At 36.9% G+C, this 23,025-nt stretch overlaps 4 protein-coding genes across 6 annotated transcripts; 3 read left to right on the top strand and 1 right to left on the bottom strand.

Moving 5' to 3' along the window:
- The first annotated feature begins 5,340 nt into the window (after positions 1-5,340).
- LOC111434990 (probable alpha,alpha-trehalose-phosphate synthase [UDP-forming] 10) lies at positions 5,341-9,286 on the top strand. 3 transcript variants are annotated; one of them, XM_023072339.1, is made up of 5 exons: positions 5,341-5,513; positions 5,622-5,685; positions 6,144-8,128; positions 8,210-8,483; positions 8,556-9,286. In XM_023072339.1, exons 3-5 carry the CDS (start codon positions 6,189-6,191, stop codon positions 8,877-8,879), a joined length of 2,538 nt encoding a protein of 845 aa, XP_022928107.1. In that variant the 5' UTR covers positions 5,341-5,513; positions 5,622-5,685; positions 6,144-6,188; the 3' UTR covers positions 8,880-9,286. The 3 variants fall into 3 exon arrangements, with proteins under 3 accessions (XP_022928107.1, XP_022928106.1, XP_022928105.1); XM_023072338.1 differs by having other exon boundaries at positions 5,341-5,509; XM_023072337.1 differs by having other exon boundaries at positions 5,341-5,685; positions 6,115-8,128.
- A 923-nt stretch (positions 9,287-10,209) lies between these two features.
- On the top strand, positions 10,210-11,267 carry LOC111435061. Its single transcript, XM_023072391.1, has one exon. It carries the CDS (start codon positions 10,483-10,485, stop codon positions 10,987-10,989), a length of 507 nt encoding a protein of 168 aa, XP_022928159.1. The 5' UTR covers positions 10,210-10,482; the 3' UTR covers positions 10,990-11,267.
- A 1,427-nt stretch (positions 11,268-12,694) lies between these two features.
- On the bottom strand, positions 12,695-16,520 carry LOC111435047 (ubiquitin-conjugating enzyme E2 5-like). The gene is made up of 7 exons (XM_023072366.1): positions 16,127-16,520; positions 15,407-15,475; positions 14,592-14,671; positions 14,152-14,266; positions 14,004-14,056; positions 13,165-13,293; positions 12,695-13,080 (listed from the first exon to the last, which is right to left on the bottom strand). The coding sequence occupies exons 1-7, from the start codon at positions 16,372-16,374 to the stop codon at positions 12,959-12,961; spliced, it is 816 nt and encodes a 271-aa protein (XP_022928134.1). The 5' UTR covers positions 16,375-16,520; the 3' UTR covers positions 12,695-12,958.
- A 2,753-nt stretch (positions 16,521-19,273) lies between these two features.
- LOC111435055 (rac-like GTP-binding protein ARAC8) lies at positions 19,274-22,931 on the top strand. The gene is made up of 8 exons (XM_023072378.1): positions 19,274-19,607; positions 19,880-19,967; positions 20,077-20,186; positions 20,274-20,337; positions 21,906-21,970; positions 22,084-22,149; positions 22,320-22,414; positions 22,628-22,931. The coding sequence occupies exons 1-8, from the start codon at positions 19,503-19,505 to the stop codon at positions 22,665-22,667; spliced, it is 633 nt and encodes a 210-aa protein (XP_022928146.1). The 5' UTR covers positions 19,274-19,502; the 3' UTR covers positions 22,668-22,931.
- The last annotated feature ends 94 nt before the right edge of the window (positions 22,932-23,025 follow it).

Raw genomic sequence — 23,025 nt, forward strand, 5'->3', positions numbered from 1 at the left:
TAATAAACACTTCGGTGTAAAACAGAGCTGGAGTTTCCATTCAAATGGGACAAACAAGGACAGGACAATATCATAAAAGTAATTTGTTTGATTCCCTAAAAAGATTGGTCTTTCTGTTTCGAGATCTTCATCTCAAAGCTCTGATAAACATTGATTTTGAAGCAAAATTCCGAGTTTCAAGGTATCAAAAATCTGTCTTGTTTGGGATCCTAAACAGAATCGGTGAGGCAGATTTCCAAAACATATTCATCTCTAAGAAATAATGCAACTTTTTCAAAAGGGTCAGATTTTTTTCAACAAACAATTTTAGCTCCTAAATTTTAATAAAAATCCATATGATAATATTTTTTTTTTTTGTCGTGTTCCAACACGGTAGTTAGGAGAGAGAACAAACCACCATTTATAAGTGGGTGGAAACCTTCCGCGTTTTAAAGTCTTGATTTTTGTATTTATTTAATAACTTGATTTTTGTGGTTTATGGTAAGAAATTTTATTAAATTTTAATAAAATTTAGCTTAGTTGAAACGTGATCATTAAATAATTGACATTGATGTAAACTTAATAAAATTTATGATGATATTGCTTTATAAATGATGAGAAGCCAATCAATGTAAAGACCCTCCTTTATAAATATGACGTGGAAATATAATTAATTATATATATGTGTTGATTATTGACAGTGAAATCTGGTTAAAATAGTTGGTCTGGTTCCGAGATTATTAAAATTAAATTAATAAGTGAAATTAGTTTAATAAGTGAGGTTATTTTTTTTATTATTATAATTAAATGATTTAAATATTAACGTGTTCTAAATTTATATTTAAATCTGAAAATTTTCTAACCAAGTTTCACAAATGATTAAATTCAAGAATTTTGAGACAATTAATTCATCGGTCCAAAATATATAATTAAGATATTGAAATATTCGGTTACTTTCTAGGCTTCTTACTTCCAATTAATTAAGCGTTGAATTAAAAAAAAGATTTTTGATTGGTTCTGAATAACTTTACATTAATTACGGTTTAAATTATAATATTTCCTATACTTTTTAAATTTTGTTATAAAGATTATGAATTGTTTACTGATAATTTAATGAAAATTTATCTATACGTTCAAAATTTATTTAAATATCCAATTTGGTAAACGTGATTTCCAATGTTTGTCTCTTTGTTTATGTTTACTTAACAAAATATTATTTGTATTAAATTTATTTTCAATTAAATTACTTTATTCTATGTAAATCGTTTGCCAACTATTCGATATCTTTATAAAAAATTAATTGAATTTTCTTTGGTCGAAACTATTCGATATCTTTATAAAAAATTAATTGAATTTTCTTTGGTCGAATCTATTTTGAATTTGATAGTTTGTGAAATATGTGTTCGTATATGTCAATATAGATCGAAGAAAATAGCTTCACTAATATTGAAAAAAATGAGAATGTGTGGTATTCATCTCCTTTCTACATTCTATCTGCCAACACATTCATGCTGGCTGAATGGATGCCACATACCAAGCAGCTCCTATAGGGTGCACCGACAAATCTCAAAGAATTAGGCAATAGTAGAACTGCAAAGGACAAAATCAAAATCAAGAGAATTTACTTTGGATTAAATTGATTAAAATCAAGAGTTCCATTTCCCCAAACAAATGGAGATCCAAACCGGATCTCGGACAACAACCGAGCAACATTAAATTTTGCTAAACCCTAAATCAAATCCCTAATTCGATCAGTTAAAGAAGAATCGATTCACCTGAGGCAGGGGAAGCATGGCGGCAAGATCGATAACAAAATCCTTCTTGAGATAGCGCATAGCAATATCCCTAGGGTCCATAGCAAGCTCCTCGCGGCCAAAAACCCTAGAATTGGGCGCAACGAAGGCGGTGCGGAACTTCATAAGCATTTGAAACATGGAGAACAAATCGACGATGGTTTCGTGACGACGATGCCAAATCCAGTGTTGAATCGCCTTCAAGCAGGGCCGCCAATGATCGAGAAATAAAAGAAAAAGAGGATCGACGAAGAGCGCGATCAAACAAGTAACGAGGAAGATGCGATGCCATCGGACGACGAAATCGGAATCTGGTTCGAGGATATGATCCTACAACGGATTTGTGAAGACCGCCCAATCGAGAATGAGCAATGTTATGCATTTTTCCATTGCAAAGACGAAAAATATGATCGGAGAGAGAGAACTGAAGACCTTTTGGAAGATGAACAGAGGAATACGGTGAGCCAAAATTTTGCAGAGCGTTTGTTGTTCTTTTCTTCCGTTATTAATATCGCCAAAAGTTCTTTACCTAATAAATTTTAAATATAGTATTTTTTAAATGTCAATTTTTATTTAGTTCTATAATTTTAAAAATTAAAATTCATATAACTTCTACGATAAATCAATTATATACGAAGATTTTACAAAATTGATTTTAATATTTAAAATTATAATAATTATTCAATGATTTAAACTCTTGATATTATATAAAACTAAATTTTATAAGTCGGAAATTAGGTTGGTTGGTTTAGGGCCGGCCCAACTTTTATGGCCCAAATAACTCAGTAAATATGGGCCGCACTAGCCCATTTGATGTCAACATATTTTTAAATGCTTAAAATTAATTAAAAGAAATGGCGATGAATAAAAAAAGGAAAAATATAAGGACACGTCATGCAAAGAAAGGATAAGGTAGAACATTCGATTATCCCATCAAATTAAAAGGTAATGGGCCCACTTTCTTCCTTTTAGTGGATAAGGACCGAAAGCCAAATTCCTTCTTCTTTTTTTTAATTAAAAAAAATCATTTATTCTCCCCGACACTATATTTAAATTCAATTATTTATTTTTTTCTTTCTTGCTTCTAAAAAAAATGTTTTTTTATTCCTTATTTAGGTTTAGTATAAGATTTATAAATATATTTCATTTAATATGATTTACTTTACTACATAATTTTACTAAAATTATTTATTTAGGGATAATTATTAACATTTATTACATCATAAAACTTTATAAATTATTTTTCTTTAGTCCCTAAAATTTTAAATTACTCTAATAGGTTTTTATAATAAAATATGGAATAAAATCGTATAAATTGATTAAGATAAATATTAAATTTAAAAATAACAATAAGCTTTTTTAGAAGTTTTTGAATAAGGAAAATTAAATTCAGAAAATAATGATGATATACGTGGATGGTGTTTAGGTAATAAGCAAAAAGAAAGTATGAACATAGAGAGAGATGAGAATGATTGTTTAGGTAAATGGAATAAATGAGGACGTGGCGTTGCAATGGTGGGGAGTGACGTGGAGTATTACGTGTGTGGCGTGAGTGGGGTCCACGTGGGGTGGCCATGGTTTTTCCTTTTGATTTTTTTTTTAATTTGCTTTTTATTATTAATTGCGTGTAAAAAGACGGTACGAGATTCTGAGAGAGAAAAGTGCGTGGAAAAGGCATGGAAAATCATTGTCCCCTTTGCTTTAGATTCTATCCTCATCCAATTCCTCGTTTTTTCTCGTTAATCCACCTCATTTTTCCTTTTATTTACATTTCTGCCACTCTCTATTGCCCTAGGATTCTCTTATAATCCATAATGGCCAAGTTCACCCTGTATAAATATCGTTTTATTTAGGTTTTTTTTCAGATTTTAATATGTATATGTTAGTGAGAAATTTTTCATTTGTTTCGTTCTACCTTTCAATTAACGTAGGATCTCACAATTTATTCTATTGGAGTTCAGCGTCCTCGTTCACACACTAATTGATGTCTGACTCTAATACCATTTGTAACAATCCATATCTGCTCTTAAGGGTAACGCATCGTTCGTAATGAAACGGAAAGAAAAAAAAAAAGAAAAAAAGGGGGGTTTTGGTAATGAAACGGAAAGGGTAGTTTGGTAAAATGGCATGGGATGCGAGTGGTCGAGCGGCCGCGTGCACCGTTTGTCGGCGCACTCCCAACCAAATTAATTCCATGTCAAAGCTCAATACAAGGTTTTCTTATAGTTTGGCTCAAACATGAATCATTTTTTTTTTAATTGTTTGAAATATTTATTATTAATTTCATGATATTAGTAGCTAGGTTTAATTTCAATTTCAATTTGATTCTGAAGTTTTTTTTTTTTTTTTCAAATTTTAGTGTATTTTCCATTTAATTTGGTGAATTTTTCCCATTAGCGTTAATTTTTAATATCACTATTATTTTTATGACATCTAATTTAACATCTTATTATATAGATTTATTTTACAAATTAACAATATAAAATTAACTCAAATAACCAAGTGGTCGGGAGAAGCTATAAAAATGAGTGATAAATAAAAATAAAATTTGGGTTCCCTTAAAATTTGTTACGAGTATTTCCAGATCATGATGTCCAATAAGAAAGCTAGAAAATTAAATTCGAAGATTGAATAAAAAAAATTCACAAATGCATCACGAGTGTCAAATCCAACATAATCGTGATGAGTCAAAATAAGATTTAGTTTTGTAGGTTAAAACTAGACTCTTCGTGGTTGAAAGAAGCCCAACTAATCATGAAGCACGAACCAAATTCATCTACCGATTACAAAATATAAAAAATAAAAATAAGAAAAATATTTTAAAGATTTAGTCTCTTAAAAAAATAGAATTATATTAATGGTCCAAAAATAACAAATTTTTATTCCACAAACCATTATCAAAATCATCCAATTAAAATATGAAATGTATTTAACTTAATTAATTATTAATTAACTCTTACTTATCCCTTCATAAATTTATATTACATAAGTAATAATTTAAAAACATGCTTAATGAATAAATAAATTAAAAAATAGAGAAAAAAAATTAAACGAAGGAAAAAGATAATGTTGTTTATTTGAATTGATTAATTAAAAATAAAAAGGAAAAAATAAATAAAATTCAAACTTTATTGGAAAAATTATTAATTTCTCCCCCTTTCCCCGGCAAATTCGGTCCTTTTTTCCTCAAATGTGAACGCATTTGCCCACAATGTTGACTACTTTTTATTTTATTTTAAATAATAATAATGTTTCCTCAAACATTAATGGATATGTTTTTCAAAATAAATTCTACCCATTTTAAAGTTTTTTTTTATAGAATTTTTACATTAATACGAAAAAAAAATCTACATAAATTAATGGAGAGTTAAGACACTAAAATATATTTTTCTCTCAAAATTTAGAAATTTAATTTAATTAATAAAATAAAATAAAATTTATGTGAATTTTAAATTTAATGCTTTTGAATAAAATATTTAACGTTTGAAGAAATAAGGGAAGGAAATATGAGTCGAGTCCACAACGTACGACCAATGCTGGTTGCTATCCAACTGTCCCTTCACTCCTCGCTCCATCTTTTTTGACTGTTCGTCTAAATCTCAATTCATTAATTCCCTTTTATCCAATTCATTTCCATCTAATCCCTAAACCCTTCTTCTTCTTCCTTTCTTCCCTCTGTAACGGCGTCTCCTCTTCCTCTGTTTTGCTTCCCAGAAGCTGCAGGACAATAGATTCAAGTTTGTGGGCTCTCCTTCTTCCATTCCCTTTCGTAGCTCAAGTTTCGAATACCCTTTTCCTCATTCTTTTCTGGGTCTTAACTTGTTTTCCACGCTTTCCTTTCTTCTTCAGGGAATCAGAGCATTTGGGGAACATTCAAAACAGAGCTTCTTTCGTTCCTCTGTTCTTGTTTCAGGTAGCTTTCGTTTCTTTTCTTCTTTTGTTGTGATTAATTGTTTCCCCAATGGGTTTGAATGAATGAATGAATGAATGATCTGGAAATCCAAGAAGGGGGGTTTGTTTATTGTTTAAGTTTAAAGTGATAGGGACAAAGAAAAGATGAATTGCAATTATTATACACTTTCGTTGAGTGAGGATTTCAGTAACTTCAAGATAAGGATAAGTGCATAACCATTTGACATTTGTCCTTATCTTGTTTTTCAATTTTAAATTCTTCTTGTCGGTATGGATTTTTTAACAAAGTTGGATCTGAAAACGACCAATTATTATGTCCTTTTGAAACTGTCGGTTTGAGCTCAACATAATCACTTCTGTTTAGTTGATGTTTAGAAGAAAATATATTGGAATTTGGAACCCAATGGTCGATTTCTTTACTGTTCTTCAGGTTTTTTGTTGTTTATTATGTGTTTGTAGCATTGATTATCATCAATGACTGGGAGCATTTGATTGTTTGCTGTCATGCTGTCGAGTTCTTGCTTGAGTTTGTTAGAGTTGTCATCTGTGGATATGTTGGATTTTCCTCCTACACCGAGAAATGTTCCACGGACGATGACTGCGTCGGGGATAGTATCCGATAAATGTCGAGGGAGGACGATAATAGTGGCGAATTTCCTTCCTGTTCATGCTAAAATGGATCCAGATTCTGGGAGATGGAACTTTAGCTTCGACGACGATTCGCTTTTGCTTCAGCTGAAAGATGGATTCTCATCAGATGTTGATGTTGTTTATGTTGGATCATTGAAGGTTGATGTCAATGTCCAAGAACAAGAAGAGATTTCGCAGAAACTACTGGAGGAATTCAACTGTGTACCGACTTTCGTCCCGACGTCCCTTCAGAAACAGTTCTATCATGGATTCTGTAAACAAAATCTATGGCCACTTTTCCATTACATGATGCCGATTTCGTCTTATCAGGGATCTCGCTTTGATCGACCTCTTTGGTTAGCGTATCTTTCAGCTAACAAAAGGTTTGCTGATAAAGTTATGGAGGTGATCAATTTGGAAGAAGATTATGTATGGATTCATGACTATCACCTTATGGTTCTCCCTACCTTTTTGAGAAAACGTTACAGTCGAATTAAGCTCGGATTCTTTCTTCATAGTCCGTTTCCCTCATCAGAGATCTTCCGAACTCTGCCTGTTAGAGATGAGATTCTGAAAGCGTTACTTAACACGGACCTAATCGGCTTCCATACGTTCAGCTATGCCCATCACTTTCTATCATGTTGTAGTAGACTGCTCGGTTTGGAGTATGAATCGAAACGTGGCTATCTCACGCTTGACTATTTCGGACGTACGATATACATCAAGATTTTGCCTGTTGGAGTTCATATGGGTCGACTCGAATTCGCATTAAATCATTCCCACACTTCAATCAAAGCCAAGGAGATCAAAGAAAACTTCAAAGGAAAGAAGCTTATTCTTGGTGTTGATGATATGGACATATTTAAAGGTATTGGTCTGAAGTTATTAGCTATGGAAAAGCTGTTGAACCAGCATCCGGAGTTGCGGGGCAATGTCGTTCTGGTGCAAATTCTGAATCCTGCACGGAGCAATGGGAACGACGTCCTCGAAGCGAAAAGGGAAACTTACGAGATAACCAAAAGGATTAACAAGGTTTTCGGTTTTCGGGGATATGAACCTGTGATCTTGATTGATCATCCTATTCCTTTCCATGAGAAGATTGCATATTATGTATTAGCAGAGTGCTGCATTGTAAATGCTCTCAGGGATGGTATGAACTTAGTTCCATACGAGTACATTGTTTGTCGACAGGGAACTTCTCAAATCGACGAAGTTTTGGATGTCTCCCCGGATTCACCTCATACCAGCACGATTGTCGTGTCGGAATTCATAGGTTGTTCGCCATCTCTAAGTGGTGCGGTTAGAGTAAACCCTTGGGATTTTGATGCTGTAGCTGAGGCACTTTACGAGGCTGTCGCGATGCCTGCTTTAGAGAAGCAACTAAGGCACGAAAAACATTACCGATACATTAGCTCTCATGACGTTGCTTACTGGGCTCACAGTTTCTCGCAAGATTTAGAGCGAGCATGTCAAGATCACTACAGTAAGCGATGCTGGGGAATCGGACTCGGTTTAGGATTCAGAATTCTGTCACTTTCACCAAGTTTCAGGAAGCTTTCCATTGAACATATTGGCTCTGCATATCGGAGCGCTTCTAGGAGGGCGATATTTTTGGACTACGACGGGACTGTCGTTTCCCAAGCTTCGTTGGTCAAATCCCCGACACCCGAAGTCATTTCTATACTCAACGACCTTTGCAAGGATTCAAACAACACTGTGTTTATAGTTAGTGGCAGGGGGAAAGATACTCTTGGTTCGTGGTTCGATTCGTGTAAGAATCTCGGTCTTGCCGCTGAACATGGATACTATTTGAGGTACCAAACTTAGCTTACCGATTACTTTCCTAGTCGTAGGATGAGTTTCGATTCTCGTTTGAACTCTTGATTTACTTGTAGGTGGAATAGGGACTCTGAATGGGAAGTTAGTACATTAGCTGAAAACTTTGGTTGGAAAAGGATTGCAGAACCTGTGATGAAACTATACACCGAGGCGACCGATGGCTCGTCCATAGAGCCCAAGGACAGTGCCTTAGTATGGCATCATCGAGACGCCGATCCATGTTTCGGTTCATGTCAGGCCATGGAGCTCTTAGATCACCTTGAAAATGTTCTTGCTAACGAACCCGTAGTCGTCAAAAGAGGCCACCAGATCGTCGAAGTGAAACCACAGGTATTTACACGTTCGGCTCACTTCTTCCTTCGTTTCGATTCTCATGGAGGCTGAGCAATCATCTGTTTTCAGGGTGTGACTAAAGGATTAGTTGCTGAAAGAGTTCTTTCCACTATGATCGCCTCTGATAAGGCGCCCGACTTTGTGATGTGCATCGGAGACGATCGATCCGATGAAGACATGTTCAAAAGCATATCATGTACAAGCTATAGCTCATCCCTTGCTGTTCCTCCAAAGATATTTGCCTGTACTGTGGGGCAAAAGCCTAGCAAAGCCAAATACTATTTAGACGATACCACCGACGTTTTGACCGTACTTCAAAGCCTGGCCACCTCTACTAGCGGTAAACTGAGGTCAGGTTTCGAAGCTCGTGTTTTGTTCGAGGATGATGTTTGATGTGGAAGGTTCGGTCTGTCATTTCAAGATGAGAATGCTTGTTTCACTTGATTTCCTTTCCTAGAGATCCTCTAAGGAGTCGGGTTCGTCTCTTACATTCGAGATTACCCGATTCTTTACCGATCACGGGTGGCAATGGATTCACATTCAGGAGATGCCTAGAGTAAGTTGGTTCGGTGGTGTAAATAACCGTTTCACGAAACTCGTTCTTCGCTTCTTCCGGTTTTGAGGGTAGCAGAACAAGATCACAGATATAGTGAAGATACCATCTACAAATAGCCATAGTTCTTACAGGATAACCATTCTTTTTATAAAGTGTTCCTTCATGTTCATGTTCATCTTCTTACTTTAGTTCAATTAAGGATTCGTTCTTCGTATAAGATATAGAACTCGTGTTCGAGTATGAACGGTTCAATCTTCATGCATCTGGACATGTGTTCGAGGTGTGATATCATCATGGATCCAATTCGAGACGGAGGTGCTTCTAGAGATTGAACATCAACTCCGTGCAACACTACTAGAGACCAATAACTCCTTTGAAGTATTCATCTCACGTACTTTTAGAGTTCAACACTCCGGTGCAGCACTCATTTAAGACACTATTAGAGATCAACGCTCATCTACATTACTACTAGAGATCAGCGCTCCCGTCATTTCATAGACTATCAGAGATCAATACGCTCCTTACTACTTATTTCTAGGTACTACTAGAAATCTTCACTCCTTATATATATTGACACATGCACTTGTCTTTATTCGAACAAATTCACAACTAAGAGTCAGTTGATTCCTTAATTGTCCTCAACTTTCAAGATCATAATCATATTATCTCATCTCATTCTACCCATCGAGTTCCTAATCAGGGCCTAGTAATTTGCACGACTAGTGTTGAGGATGGTTGGGAGGGAGTTTCACGTCGGCTAAGTAAGGAGATGATTATGGGTTTATAAGTAAATAATACATCTCCACTAGTAAGAGACCGTTTAGAGAAAGCAAAAGGAAAGTCACGAGAGCTCATGCTCAAAGTGAACAATATTATATCATTGTGGAGGTCGTGATTTCTAACATGGTATCAGAGTCATGCCTTTAACTTGGCCATGCTAATCGAATCCTCAAGTGTCGAATAAAGGGTGTATTTTGTTCAAGAACTCTAGAGAAAGGAGTCGAGTCTTGACTAAGGGGAGAATATTCGAGGGTTTCACGTTGAAGAGGATGATTTTAATTATATAAAATGTTTAAAAGAAATATACCATATAAAAAGAGTAAAATTAATAATTTATTTTATAATTTAGCTAATCAACCAGCGTTGATTAATAAAATTGGGATCCACTTCAATTCAGTGATTGGATACATCGAAAATGGGTCCCACCTTTAGTCTACTTGCGAAACACCAGATTATAATTCCGCTTCCCTCCAAACAACAGCTCAAACGTCCGTGGATATACTCGAATGACCGGTAACTCCCAGTGAATTTGGATTGATTATCGCTTTAAATTCGTCTTGGAGACCGGAAGTAGCCGGTCACACAGGTCACAGCTGGTTTCCGTTTCATTTTGATTGCGCTGTATAAAACTGCTCATAAAACGCATTGTCAAATGCGGTAATGGCGTATGCACATGCAGAAGAGCCTCCTTCTTGTGAAGCGGATAAATCCAATTCTCTGTTGCCCACCACCAGCTGCGGTTGTTCCCGGCTATCGTGCTTCGGATCTCGCCGAACAGCCGCCGGCGGGCCGTCATGGTGGGAGCGGATTAGGGCGTCGGAGGTTCACAACGAGGGGCGCTGGTGGGCGCGAGGCGTTAGGGTTCTTTTGAAGCTCCGAGAGTGGTCGGAGATCGTCGCTGGACCGAGATGGAAGACTTTCATTCGCCGATTCAATCGGAATAGAAGTGGTGCTACTGCTGCTGCTAGGCCTGGAAAATTTCAATACGATCCGTTGAGTTACGCTATGAATTTCGACGAAGGCTCGGGGCAGATAGGGGAATTGGACGACGATATCGATGATTTCAGTGGATTTCGAAACTTCTCTGCTCGCTACGCTTCGATTCCGGGGTCGTTGAAGACTGCAGGAACCACTGTTTTGGGGAAGGATGCTCCTACCGTCGAGTAAAGGTGTGCTATATCTACTAAAATGCGCCCTGTTTATTGTTGTTATTGTCCACACATTGAGCTGGAAGGTTGACCGTGTGACATCACCGGCGGCGCCACCTCCATTAGATTTTTCTTCATAGTCTGAAAAGTAAATACACATGTTTAAGCAAATTTTGGGGATTTTCCTTTTTCCTTCTTCCTAATTGGATTGGTGGCGCATCAGGATCACCGAACAATACAATTAGAGGAATTGTTTATTATAATTATTCTTTTATATTAAACGATACCTTGATAGGATATAATAATATTGATTAGGTGCTTGTATGTTTGAAGTGGGGGTAATAAAAGGCCTTAGAATATATGCATATGGATTGGGATTGTCCTTGTATGAATTGGAAAGTGGGTTATGATACTTGTTTCTTCTTTTTCACTGTTCTGCAATGAGATTGGGTTTTTGTGGGAGAGACAATATAGAAAGAAAGCAGCTTTGAATTTAGGTGGCATGTCCTTTCAGTCTTTTCCATTGGAAGGGAATGGGGAACAAGAGAACCCATTAATAATGATGTTTGGTTCAAGATATTTTAAAGAATCTTCACAGAAAGATAGAAGATTAGGATATACTGCACTAGTTTGGCTTTCAAACAGCTACCTGTTCTTTCTGCTTGATGTTTCTTGAAGTTCATTGCTTTTATGCTAAACAAATATCGTTGGTAGAGCCAAATTCCTCACTGTCCTCTGAAACAATGATCTTTCTGTATAAAGGGAAGCTCGAAAAAATCTCTTAGGGCCTGCAAATGTTCTTCGGAGATTTTTTCGAGTTTCCCGAAAGATTATTGATGAACTCTAGATTGCAGCTGAATCTAGAATTCATCTTTGATCCAGAAATCTTTTTGTATGTTCTTGGCACTTGTTTGAGCTGCAAGAGGAAACTGATTCATCATGAGAAATTTTCAGTACAACACAAAGATTCACAAGGCATGAGTAGCATTCATTCAAAATCCTTCAAAGAATCACCATAGCCATTGTAGACCATTAGCTTTAGAAGAAGTGGATTCAATTTCTCACCTCCCAAACAATACCCAGCAATTTCCAGAATCCTTCAAGCTTGTAGCACTGGTCTTTGTGCCACAGCCAGAATCCCACCCTCCTCTCGGGCATAACCCAAGCTTTGACGCCATCCCAGGACCCCAGACCCCAGGCCCCAGACCCCATTAAAAAGAGCGACAGTCAATGGTCGGGAGAGCCAAAAATTTGTGTACTTGAAACACCTTCATTCCTTTTTACGAATTTTCATCTCTCTCATTCAAACTTCAATTTGCAAAAATACATAATTTTCATATAAATACTCATTTTCAAAACAAAACCTATAGTTATTTTATATATTAAGATACTATTGTTTAGTTTATTTTAAAATAATGTTTCTGTATAATCCAAACAAAAAATTACTCAAAAAAAAAAAAAAAAAAAAGTGATTCCTCTAGTCTCAATCAAGTGTGACTAAAAACCACGTGACAAAAACTTTGGTGTAGCAAAAAAATCAATTATTATTATTATTTTGGTATGTTTTCAAAAGTTAAATCAAGTTTTGAAAACTAAAAAAAGTAACTTTTAAAAAGTTATATCGACTAGTTGAGAGGTCTGAAAGAGAGTGTAGTTCTAGGAGGAATGATACTCATTAGTACCGAATTTTCCGAGACAACATAACAATGTTCCTTTCTTCACGATGGGCTAAGCAAACCAAAGTTTCACAGACTATTTCATTAACTGATAAAATATTGTCAACTTGCTTTGTTTCCCCTACTGGACCGTTTTTACATTTGAAGTCACTTAACACAGCATTGCCATGAAAATCTAAGAGACATCTAAAACTCTCTGTTGGGCATTTTCGATATAATCGTACAGCCAGTACACCTATGGAAAGCCAAACATGTAAATTTAGTTGTTGCTGCTAAATGGAGAAACGATCGATATAATGACTTAGCTTTCAATCATGGATCGGCATGTCGAGTAACATCCCCGTCACTCGAACTGCTTTCGTTATCGCTCATTTCATCCTCTTCTTCACTGTCATCTTCTGCTGTGTTCTCCTTTGCATACTTTTCGCAGTACTCTGTATCCACATGGAAGTAGATATTGAGTTATCATAGAAATGGTGTCAAAGTCGACTATAGACTCGACTGCGACAAATATATACCTTTAACTTTTTCATCGTACTGCTTCCGGTCCTTCATCATAAGCGATGCTGCATCGCCGTTAAGGGGGTCTGAAGGATTGGGATAAAGAAGAAGCTGGGGAAGAAAAACCTCGAAAACGTTTAAAAGATCTGCAGAGGCCAAAAGAAAGTGGTAAGAATCGACACAAACATATGCAAACCCAAATACATGTAAAATGAGGGCCAAGTTTAGTCCTATATTTTGGGAGTCACAATACAGTTCATATGGTACCATGGATCATGAACTTTAAATTATATTTCCAAACACATCAAAATCACATCGGTTGGGAAGGAGAATGAAGCATTCTTTATAAAGGTGTGGAAACCTTCCCCCAACAGACGTGTTGTAAAAACCTTTTAGAGAAACCCGAAGAGGAAAGCCCAAAGAGGACAATATATGCTAGCAGTGGACTTGGGCTGTTACAAATGGTATTAGAGTCAGACATCGGGCAATGTGCCAGTGAGGAGGTTGAGCCCCGAAGGGGGGTGGACACGAGACGGTGTGCCAGCAAGGACGCTGGGTCCCGAAGGAAGGTGGATTGAGGGGTCTCACATCGATTGGAGAAGGGAATGTGTGCCAGCAAGGACGCTGGCCCCGAAGGAGTGGATTGGGTGTGGAAATCTCTCTCTAGCAGATGCGTTTTAAAAACCTTGAAGGGAAGCCTGAAAGGAAAAGCTCAAAGAGGACAATATCTATTAGCGATGGGATTGGGTAGTTACAACTATTGTTTAATATCATCTTATCACAGAACACATAAACAGAAAACACTCGAGTCTAGTAAGGTGTTAATAGAGGTTTAGTGAGGATGGTAGATAATTACCGAACATCGGACTCCAAGACTGATTAATCACATCCAAGCACACAGAACCAGATCTGCAGGTAAAACTCGTACGTAAAATACTTTGCTACGAATTCGTGAAGCATCGAACCGATTTCATTTGATGGTTTAAAAGAGAAAAGATACTTACAGTTCATCAACATTTGGGTGGAATATCTTGTTCACAAAGCCAATTGAAGGAGACTTATATGGATACGCGTCGGGAAGCTCAACACGGATTTTCCAAACACCAGTTTCATATAAGCCTGCAGGGACAACGAAACTTAAGAAAACGCTCTAGATCCAAATGTGGTAAAAAATCGTTCATCGAGTATGAAAACATGCAACTAAACTAGATGCATTTTAAGTGTCCATAAATTACACAGGAAAGCAGTAGAAACACCTCGCTTCAAGGATAAATTTTCAGGGGACTCCAAATAAGATAAAAGAATTGGCTTTAGACTGCCGGCATGTTTGCTAAATTGTTCATTTGCAATCCAATAAGGCTCATACACACCCACAAACAAATAATTGCTATTCCATCGACGACTACGAAATGCATATTTGACAGAGGCGAAAGACGAGCAATACTTTCTTTGGGACCGTGGAACTCCACGTTGAATTCGTTTAGTCCATCGTTTATCATCTCCACGTTGTAGTCACTCATCATCCTGGACAACATAAACCACAAGATCAACCTACAGAAATTTAAGGCCGCCATCATACGATATTAGGAACCTAGAACCTCAGTTCCACATTTTCGAGTAAGAGATAGCATGTGTACAATTGTGGCTTCTATACTATAGCTATACGGCCAAGCCCACCGCTAGCAAATATTGTCTTCTTTGGGCTTCCCCTCAAAATTTAGGGAGAGGTTTCCACACCTTCACAAAGAATGTTTCGTTCTCCTCCCCAATTCATAGCATTAGCCATTCAGTAGGCTTAACAGTGAATGATATTCAAACTCAAACCCGACCACCCCAATGCAGGGCCAGTTCTAGGCCAGCTTGCCTAACATGTTTTCTAGCACATAATAATGACAGGATAAGGTTACTTTTGCTGCAACCATATTTATTTGATCAAATCTCAGCCACAGCTCACTACATTCATCACTACATTTAAGAGCAATAAACACACACCATTGAACTCACCTAGCTTTTAATGATAAATAACACACTTAAGTAATGACCAAACATGCTTAGAAATATTACTATAAAGAAAATCAACAGGTTACTTTCCTCTAACTTATTGCAGTACTAGTAGATCATTTTCGTTTTCAAAATAGCATCTTCTTGGTTGTCGGAAGGCTCATAAACAGGCGTCCATAAAGACGACGTAGAAGAACCACGATAACCAATGACTCAAACAAGAACACGAAATCACGATAAATAACAAAGGCCTCTTACAATTTCATGACATCCATTTCTCTCCTTTTGCTTGGAGAAGACATCTCGAAAGCGCGGTACTTCCAAAATCTGCAACAGACACAGATTCTTGAACTTTAGAAGTTACTAACGGAGTTCACCTTTTAGATGTAAAGAAATGAAGTGAAAAATACATGGGAATGAGAATGATTAAGAATAAACCTCATAATATTGAAGACACTAGCTAATACACTATGCAAGGCCGAAGCCTAACCATGAGCAGTGAATGAATCAACACAAAAGTTACCAGTTTCAACAAATGCCAGAAAAGCATCTGATATCATTGAAATGTTGCATTTCTAATTCAAAACAAGCCAGCTTCTAAAGTTCATGTGCCAAACATCAAACAATAGAAAACGTGAAGATTAGGTACCAACTGGTTCAACAATTACCACATTGTTCTTGTTCATAACCACTCACCACTAAATAAAACAAGTGATACTAGCCAAACAACTAATAATGATGAAGAACGAGGAATTCCTGGATCAGGAACAAGGCCTGGTGGGTGATCAAAATTTGATCAGACTAGATAATGTCTGGTGGGTTTGAATATGATCGTCCACTAACAAAACCAGTTTGCATGATCCATTTCTCTCTCATTTATAAGTCGACGAACCCAGACAGAAGAATTGATATAAACATGAAGATCTGTGGGTAAAATTCTCAAAAGTTTAGATAAACATAAATGACACAGATGAGTACCTCAGAAGAAGCAGAGAAATTAGGCAGTGGGTAATGGAGAATCGTTGGAAGCGAACGCAAATTGGGAAGGGAAGAAAGGGAGGGGGAGGGAGAGAATATATATGAAATTGGATTGGGGGAATGAAAGTGGAGGAAGAATTGAGATGTAAATGATGGAAAAAGGAATCGGGTACGTGGCAGAGTGAAGGTTCTGTGGGGGTTATGGTTACAATTTTTGAGTGTTTCCTGATTGCCATTTCAGCCCCCATTGGTTTTCTCGAGTTTGAAAGTGGGATTTGGCATGGGCGTCCAAAGCTTCACTGTCCACCATGACCGCCATTAACGTAGAAATTAGGTTTTGTTTTAGCCGCTTGGACAAGAAAGCTACCCATTATGGCAACGTTGCGTGGGTTCGGAAATTGAGCCATTCAATAACGCGCGAGATGCTGCAGATGATCATTCATTCATCCATCCATCTAAAACTAATTGTTGAAAAAAATTAAAAACAAACTTTCCTGTTAATACATACAAAATTCTAAATTTTTCTTTAAACTTATTTAAATTTATGCTACACCCTTCTTACAAATTAATAAAAACACTATTTAAATTTTTATTTTATCTTTAAAAAAATGGTATTCAATATATATTAAATTTTTTATAATTTTTTTTTAATGAAATTTTAATTTTTAAACTTTTTCACAACAAAATTAACCTACATTGTTTGACACTCGTCTTGTGTCCAAACAAACCGTTTCTTGTGTCCAGACTCTCTTATGCTCCTGTTCATCTCGTTTCAGCCTCCACTCGTAGAAAACAAGTAGCGCAAGGTCATCGACCAATCTCATTCTCGAGGTGAGGGAGTGTAACGACTTAGATCTACTGCTAGCATATATTGTCCTATTTGGGCTTTCCCTTTCGGGCTTCCCCTCAAGGCTTTAAAACGTAGAGGAAGGTTTCCACACCCTTATAAATGGTGGTTTGTTCTCCTCCCCAACCAATATGAGACATCACAATCCAACCTTCTTCGGGGCCCAACGTCCTCGCTGGCACTCTTTCCTTCCTCCAATCAATGTGGGACCGCCCCCAAATCCACCCCCCTTTGGGGCCCAGCGTCCTTACTGGCACACCGCCTCGTGTCTACCTCCCTTCGGGGAACAGCGAGAAGGCTGGCACACTATCCGATGTCTGGCTCTAATACCATTTGTAATGACCCAGATCCACCGCTAGCAAATATTGTCTTTTTTGGGCATTGTGATGTCTCACATTGGTTGGAAAGGAGAACAAACCACTATTTATAAGGGTGTGAAAACCTTCCCTACCAGACGCGTTTCAAAGCCTGAAATGAAAAGTCGAAGAAAGACAATATCAGTTAGTAGCGGACGTGGGTCGTTACAGGTAAATATCTAACAAATGCGAATATGAATATGAATATATATAATATATAAAAGGGTTATAAATAAAACATAAAGTAAATTGGGGCTGATCCAATTTAGGGTTTTGAATTGGGCCAAAAATTCAGAAATAATTATTTGAGCCCAAAGTATGAAGGAATTTTAATAATTATTTGTTAATTCATTACTAATAATTTCCTTTACAACCATAATCAGTGTATTTTTATTTTGTGTAGTAACGGCAAAGCTATGTAATTTATATTTTGATTAATTGTAATTATTACCATTTTACCTAACCTAAATATTACTGGCTACACCTACCATTATGTAAATATATATATTTCTACTTATTTAAAAATATTTTTACCTGGATTTTTACATAAATAATTTATTTCCTTTTTTATAATTTAAATATCAATTACTTAATTACAACTCGAAAAGTTTAAGGGTAGAATTGGAAATAATAATTATTACTATTATTTATTACAAAAAAAAAAAGAATTAAAGTCCAAAATTTGGGAGTGGTTCCAATATTTGTGAAGGGAAAAAGGGTTTAGTGTTGATTATATGAAAATAAAAATGTGAAACTTAGGCATCACAACTCATCCAAAGGCCCACATTTGTATGATTAATCCTTAAGCTTAGGGTTTTACATTTATTCTTTTTCTAATTTAATTATTTAATTAATTTTGTATTTTTATTTTCATTTTAGTTGTCCTGCCCTTAATTATTATGTTTGCTTCATCTTTAATCAATTTCTTCAACTGAAAGTTCCCAATAATTCTAAATATATATATTTTTTTTTGTAGACTTCCCTTTTTAGCCTTCAAATTTTTATTACTCATAATACAAAATAGCTTACCTCCTTATTTATTACTTTCATTTTTATTATTATTTTCTTTTTCCTAAATTATAATCCTTCGGTGGGATCTCAATGTTTCGAGCCCCTTTCTAGTTGATGTGGGATCTTACAATCCACTTTTTGGGGGCTAGCGCCCTTCGTTGGCACACTCTCCGCTGTCTTGCTCTAATATCATTTGGAACAATCCAAATTCACCGCCAGTAGATATTGTCATTTTTAAACTTTTCCTTCTAAAGTATTGTTAAAGATTTTAAAATAAGTCGGTTAGTGAGAGGCTTTCTTGTCTTATAAGTAATGATTTGTTCCCCTCTCCAGATAACTTAGGATCTCAAATTAAGGGGATGAAAGAGAAAAAAAATGAATTAATAAATATCCTACCTTTAGAGCTGACTTGGACCACACTGCCCTTGCTTATCTTCTACATGAAAAAAAGAAAAAAAAAAAAAAGTGAAATCCTTTTAGAAAATTTGAAAATTTATGGGGGTGGTCCTTGACTTTTCCACTAATCCAGTTCTTTATCTCTTTTCCTTTTCTAGCCAGTTTTGAATATTAATGTATTTTATGATTTACAAAACATTGCACACTACCTTATCATTAAGATCAAACAACAAAGATTTTACATAAAATAAGAACAAATCTGACAGTTCAAGATTTATCTCTATAATGGGTTTTCTTTGATTTTGTTCGTTTGTTCGTTGATTTGTTACCGGAGAATTTTGATTGGGTAATAAACACCAAAAGGGTATTGCTTGTTGATTGAAATGATTCATAGCAATATACCCAAAAGATGAATGTTTTTTTTTTTCTTTTTTCTGAAACAAAAAAGGCATTCAATAATGAAAAACTGATACGATCTGATGTGAATTGCGATATAAACTCGCAATCAAATCCAACCCCAAAAAAAAGGAAAAAAGAAAAAAAAGAAAGAAAGGGAGAGCGGGCAGGAATGAGTGAAATTAGTGAGAATCATGTGATTTACCACTCTTTCCCTCGCAACCCTCTTTCTATTTTCTCTCTCTTTTCTCTCTAATAGACGACTCTGTAAACGCCCCTTTTTGTTTGTTTTTTGTGTACCAGTTTCCATTTCTGAACGGTTTTAGAGTCTGAGAGGTTCTTCTTCGCCATCTGGGTTTTGGTTTTTACAATGGCTTCCACTGCTTCAAGGTTCATCAAGTGCGTTACGGTCGGAGATGGGGCGGTGGGGAAGACCTGCATGCTTATATGCTATACCAGTAACAAATTCCCCACTGTATGTTCTTCTTTTCATCAAAAGATTCATCTGGGTCTGCCTTAATCTTAACGTTGTCTAAGTTTCTCCCCATCTTCTCTGCTGCTTATTCTTGTGTTTTTGTTCCGTATTTCTCATGATTTTGGGTTTTTTCTTGGGGGTTTCTTTTAATTTCTTGTCCATGTATGGTTCTTGTCTTCAGATTGTCGTTTAATTCACAGTTGTTCTTGCTTGCTATGATCACAATTGCCTGTGTTCTTCAAACAGAAAGCATAATCAGTTGTGTTTATCAGGATTACATTCCCACGGTGTTTGATAACTTCAGTGCAAATGTGGTGGCTGAAGGCACCACTGTCAATTTAGGCCTCTGGGATACAGCCGGTACTATAACTCCTTCATTGCCTTAAACCAAGCATTCAAGTTGTTGTATCATCTGTTCATAGAAATTTTAGAATATTCAACTTGGTTTTGGTCATAATAATGCATATAGGTCAAGAAGATTACAATAGGTTAAGGCCATTGAGCTACAGAGGAGCTGATGTTTTCATCCTTGCCTTTTCGTTAGTTAGTCGAGCGAGTTACGAAAACGTGCTTAAGAAGGTGATTAACACAAGCTTTTTTCTCTACTATGCTCTATCATCTTCATGTTTGCAAGTAGGAATTTCTGATGGTTTGGTTCTTGATCAGTGGATTCCAGAGCTTCAACATTATGCACCTGGAGTCCCGGTGGTATTGGTTGGCACCAAACTGGGTAGGCCATCCTTTTCTGATTGTAGTTGACTGTAGGTAGCTATTGGTTGTATTTGTTTCAAACTTTCTTCTTTTTTCTTCCTTTCTTTATCCACTAAATGAGGTACGCAACCAAAGAAAACGTTCTCTCTTTATTCTTTTTTCCTTTTCATTTGAATTTGTTGAAAATAAGGTAGGAGGTGAGAAGAGGCTACCTAAACTAGGAATGCTTGCAAACAAGAAAGTCCTTGACAACAAACCCTTTTGTTTAGAGTACTTGCGGGCCCTTGTGGGGTTTGGATGTGAGTTCCGGTTCACGCCCTCAAGCGGAATGCTGTTTAATTAAGGAAAAACTTCATTGTCGCTTGGATCTAGTTTAGGATGTGTGGAGTCTCTCCCGCTCGTGGGATAGGGTTGATACTAAGAGATTTATAAAGATGTGGTGCTTGCAATGTTTAAATTGTTGAGAGGACTAGCATATGTTGTGACAACCCAAGTCCACCACTAGCAGATATTGTCCTATTTGAGCTTTCCCTTTTGAGCTTCCCTTCAAGGTTTCTAAAACGCGTTTGCTATGGAGAGGTTTCTACACCCTTATAAAGAATGTTTTGTTCTCCTCCCCATCCGACGTGGGATCTCACAATCTACCTCCCTCAAGGACCAAGCGTCCTCGTTGACACTCGTTCCCTTCTTTAATCAACGTGGGACCCCCCAGTCCACCCCCCTTCGGGGCCCAACGTCCTTGCTGGCACACCGCCTCACGTCCACTCCCCTTCGGGGCTCAGCCTCCTCGCTGACACATCGCCCAGTGTCTGGCTCTGATACCATTTGTAATAGCCCAATCCTAGTGCTAGCAGGTATTGTCCTCTTTGGGCTTTCCCTTTCGAGCTTCCCTTTAAGGTTTTTAAACGTATCTGTTAGGGAAAGGTTTCCACACTCTTATAAAGAATGCTTCGTTCTCCTCTCCAGCCGACGTGGGGTCTCACATATGTACTTGCAAATGAGTTAACAGTTTGCAGTAGGCCAAATAATATTACTAGTAGTAGGTGCTGCACAGCATGGCCAGAAGGAAAGAAGAGCTACTCAGGTTCTTCCAAGAGACTCTTTACCTTGCCACTGTGAGCAAAAATGCAAAGAGTTTAGCATCTAATTATTGTTGAGAATTGAGATGTGGGCCCGTTTTAAGTGATTGTTTAATACCTTTTGAGACCAGACCCATTCTAAAAGAATTCCAAGTAGTCAGCTTGACCAGGTTGCTCAACTCCCTAGATCAATGTATGGACAATGTGTCTTCTCTTTTGGCAATCTCTACATACAAAGCCTTAATAATTGCTAAGCACCAGCAACCCTACTCGGTAAAGGGAACTCACGAAGCGAACTTCCTGTCATATTTGATGCAAATGTCTACTTTTCAGCTGTTATGTGCACTTGCATCACAAGATTTTGTCCTAATCCTCTCACTGTTGGAATGCCGATTCTTCAAGCTAAATGATTTGTTGTGTTCCTTTACTGTATTTTCTGTCATTTGCGTTGGTTCTAACTCTTAGAACAACAATTCTTGGTTGACTTGTGGTCATTTTCGTTGCTTAGATCTTCGAGAGGACAAATTCTATTTGGCTGATCATCCTGGATTGGTGCCCGTAACCACATCGCAGGTGATTTTTTCATTGTGTAACATGCTTAGGAAAGTAGGAATCGATGCTGCTTGTGTTTGCCTCGTGATTATGATGAATTTTAACTCTTGGTGTTGATGGTTCGATCTAATCAGGGTGAGGAACTCCGTAAGCAGATTGGTGCAATGTATTACATCGAATGCAGCTCAAAAACCCAGCAGGTACTCAGACTATAACATTTTCTCTTATCTCATGCGCACCAAAATCTTGAGCTATTTTAGTAGATCTGATCACTTACCACCTTAGAAAAATAATTCATGTAATTTAGTAGCAGCAAAAGTAGTGTTCATCTTTGTGCCGTTTGATTGTGAGTGTTGAGTGGCCATTGCAGAATGTGAAAGCAGTTTTTGACGCAGCAATAAAGGTTGTAATCAAGCCGCCACAGAAACAAAAAGAAAAGAGGAAGCCACACCGTGGATGCCTGCTGTTAGTTCTCTCATCATTCTCTCTAATTTATAAAATTTTAAGTCCCAACTCGGGATCGAGATTGGGATTGGGATTGGGTTATTCAGTTGTTTCGAGTTATAGTCATTCACTCGTAGCACACCACCTTCCTAGGGGAGGCTGCTTTGCAAGTAGAATAAACTTCAAAACAATGATTGATCTGTCTGCTTATGCTTTGTTTTGGAATGAATGCAGAAATGTAATTTGTGGAAGAAACCTTATGAGGGAAAGTTGAGAGCAGCTTTACTTTACAACAAAACAACAGAGGGTTGTTTGAAGCTAGGAAAATATGTTGGAAGCCACCAATGTTTCATAATGTTAGTAGCTGTTTTTAAGTCTGATTTGTATCCACTTTTTTAAGGTTCTTTTAGTCGCTTCGTTGTATACAATTATTTTTGGGGGGAAGGATGTGGCGTGTGAACTCTGCTTTCTCTTCCTCCATTCGGTGGTGGTATATTGTACAATAATAACTCTAATAGGAACTGCCTTTATAAACCTACCGCCGCTGCCGCTGCTTCTCGTAACCTGCCCATGATACATTTAACATACAACACTGTTTCATAACCTGGCCATTGATTATTTGCAACAAAAAA

Source organism: Cucurbita moschata, unplaced genomic scaffold (genome assembly GCF_002738365.1).
Source record: "Cucurbita moschata cultivar Rifu unplaced genomic scaffold, Cmos_1.0 Cmo_Scf00003, whole genome shotgun sequence".
NCBI lineage: Eukaryota > Viridiplantae > Streptophyta > Magnoliopsida > Cucurbitales > Cucurbitaceae > Cucurbita > Cucurbita moschata.

Excerpts from the sequence above, each read along its gene's own strand:
- LOC111435055 (XM_023072378.1), top strand. The coding sequence starts at position 19,503 with ATGGCTTCCACTGCTTCAAGGTTCATCAAGTGCGTTACGGTCGGAGAT. Across the intron at positions 21,971-22,083 it reads TGCCCGTAACCACATCGCAG|GGTGAGGAACTCCGTAAGCA; the intron begins GTGATTTTTTCA and ends CGATCTAATCAG. Across the intron at positions 22,150-22,319 it reads GCAGCTCAAAAACCCAGCAG|AATGTGAAAGCAGTTTTTGA; the intron begins GTACTCAGACTA and ends TGGCCATTGCAG.
- LOC111435047 (XM_023072366.1), bottom strand. The coding sequence starts at position 16,374 with ATGGGGGCTGAAATGGCAATCAGGAAACACTCAAAAATTGTAACCATA. Across the intron at positions 14,267-14,591 it reads GTTCCACGGTCCCAAAGAAA|GCTTATATGAAACTGGTGTT; the intron begins GTATTGCTCGTC and ends TTGTCCCTGCAG. Across the intron at positions 13,081-13,164 it reads GTACGATGAAAAAGTTAAAG|AGTACTGCGAAAAGTATGCA; the intron begins GTATATATTTGT and ends ATGTGGATACAG.
- LOC111434990 (XM_023072337.1), top strand. The coding sequence starts at position 6,189 with ATGCTGTCGAGTTCTTGCTTGAGTTTGTTAGAGTTGTCATCTGTGGAT. Across the intron at positions 8,129-8,209 it reads GAACATGGATACTATTTGAG|GTGGAATAGGGACTCTGAAT; the intron begins GTACCAAACTTA and ends ATTTACTTGTAG. Across the intron at positions 8,484-8,555 it reads TCGTCGAAGTGAAACCACAG|GGTGTGACTAAAGGATTAGT; the intron begins GTATTTACACGT and ends ATCTGTTTTCAG.
- LOC111435061 (XM_023072391.1), top strand. The coding sequence starts at position 10,483 with ATGGCGTATGCACATGCAGAAGAGCCTCCTTCTTGTGAAGCGGATAAA.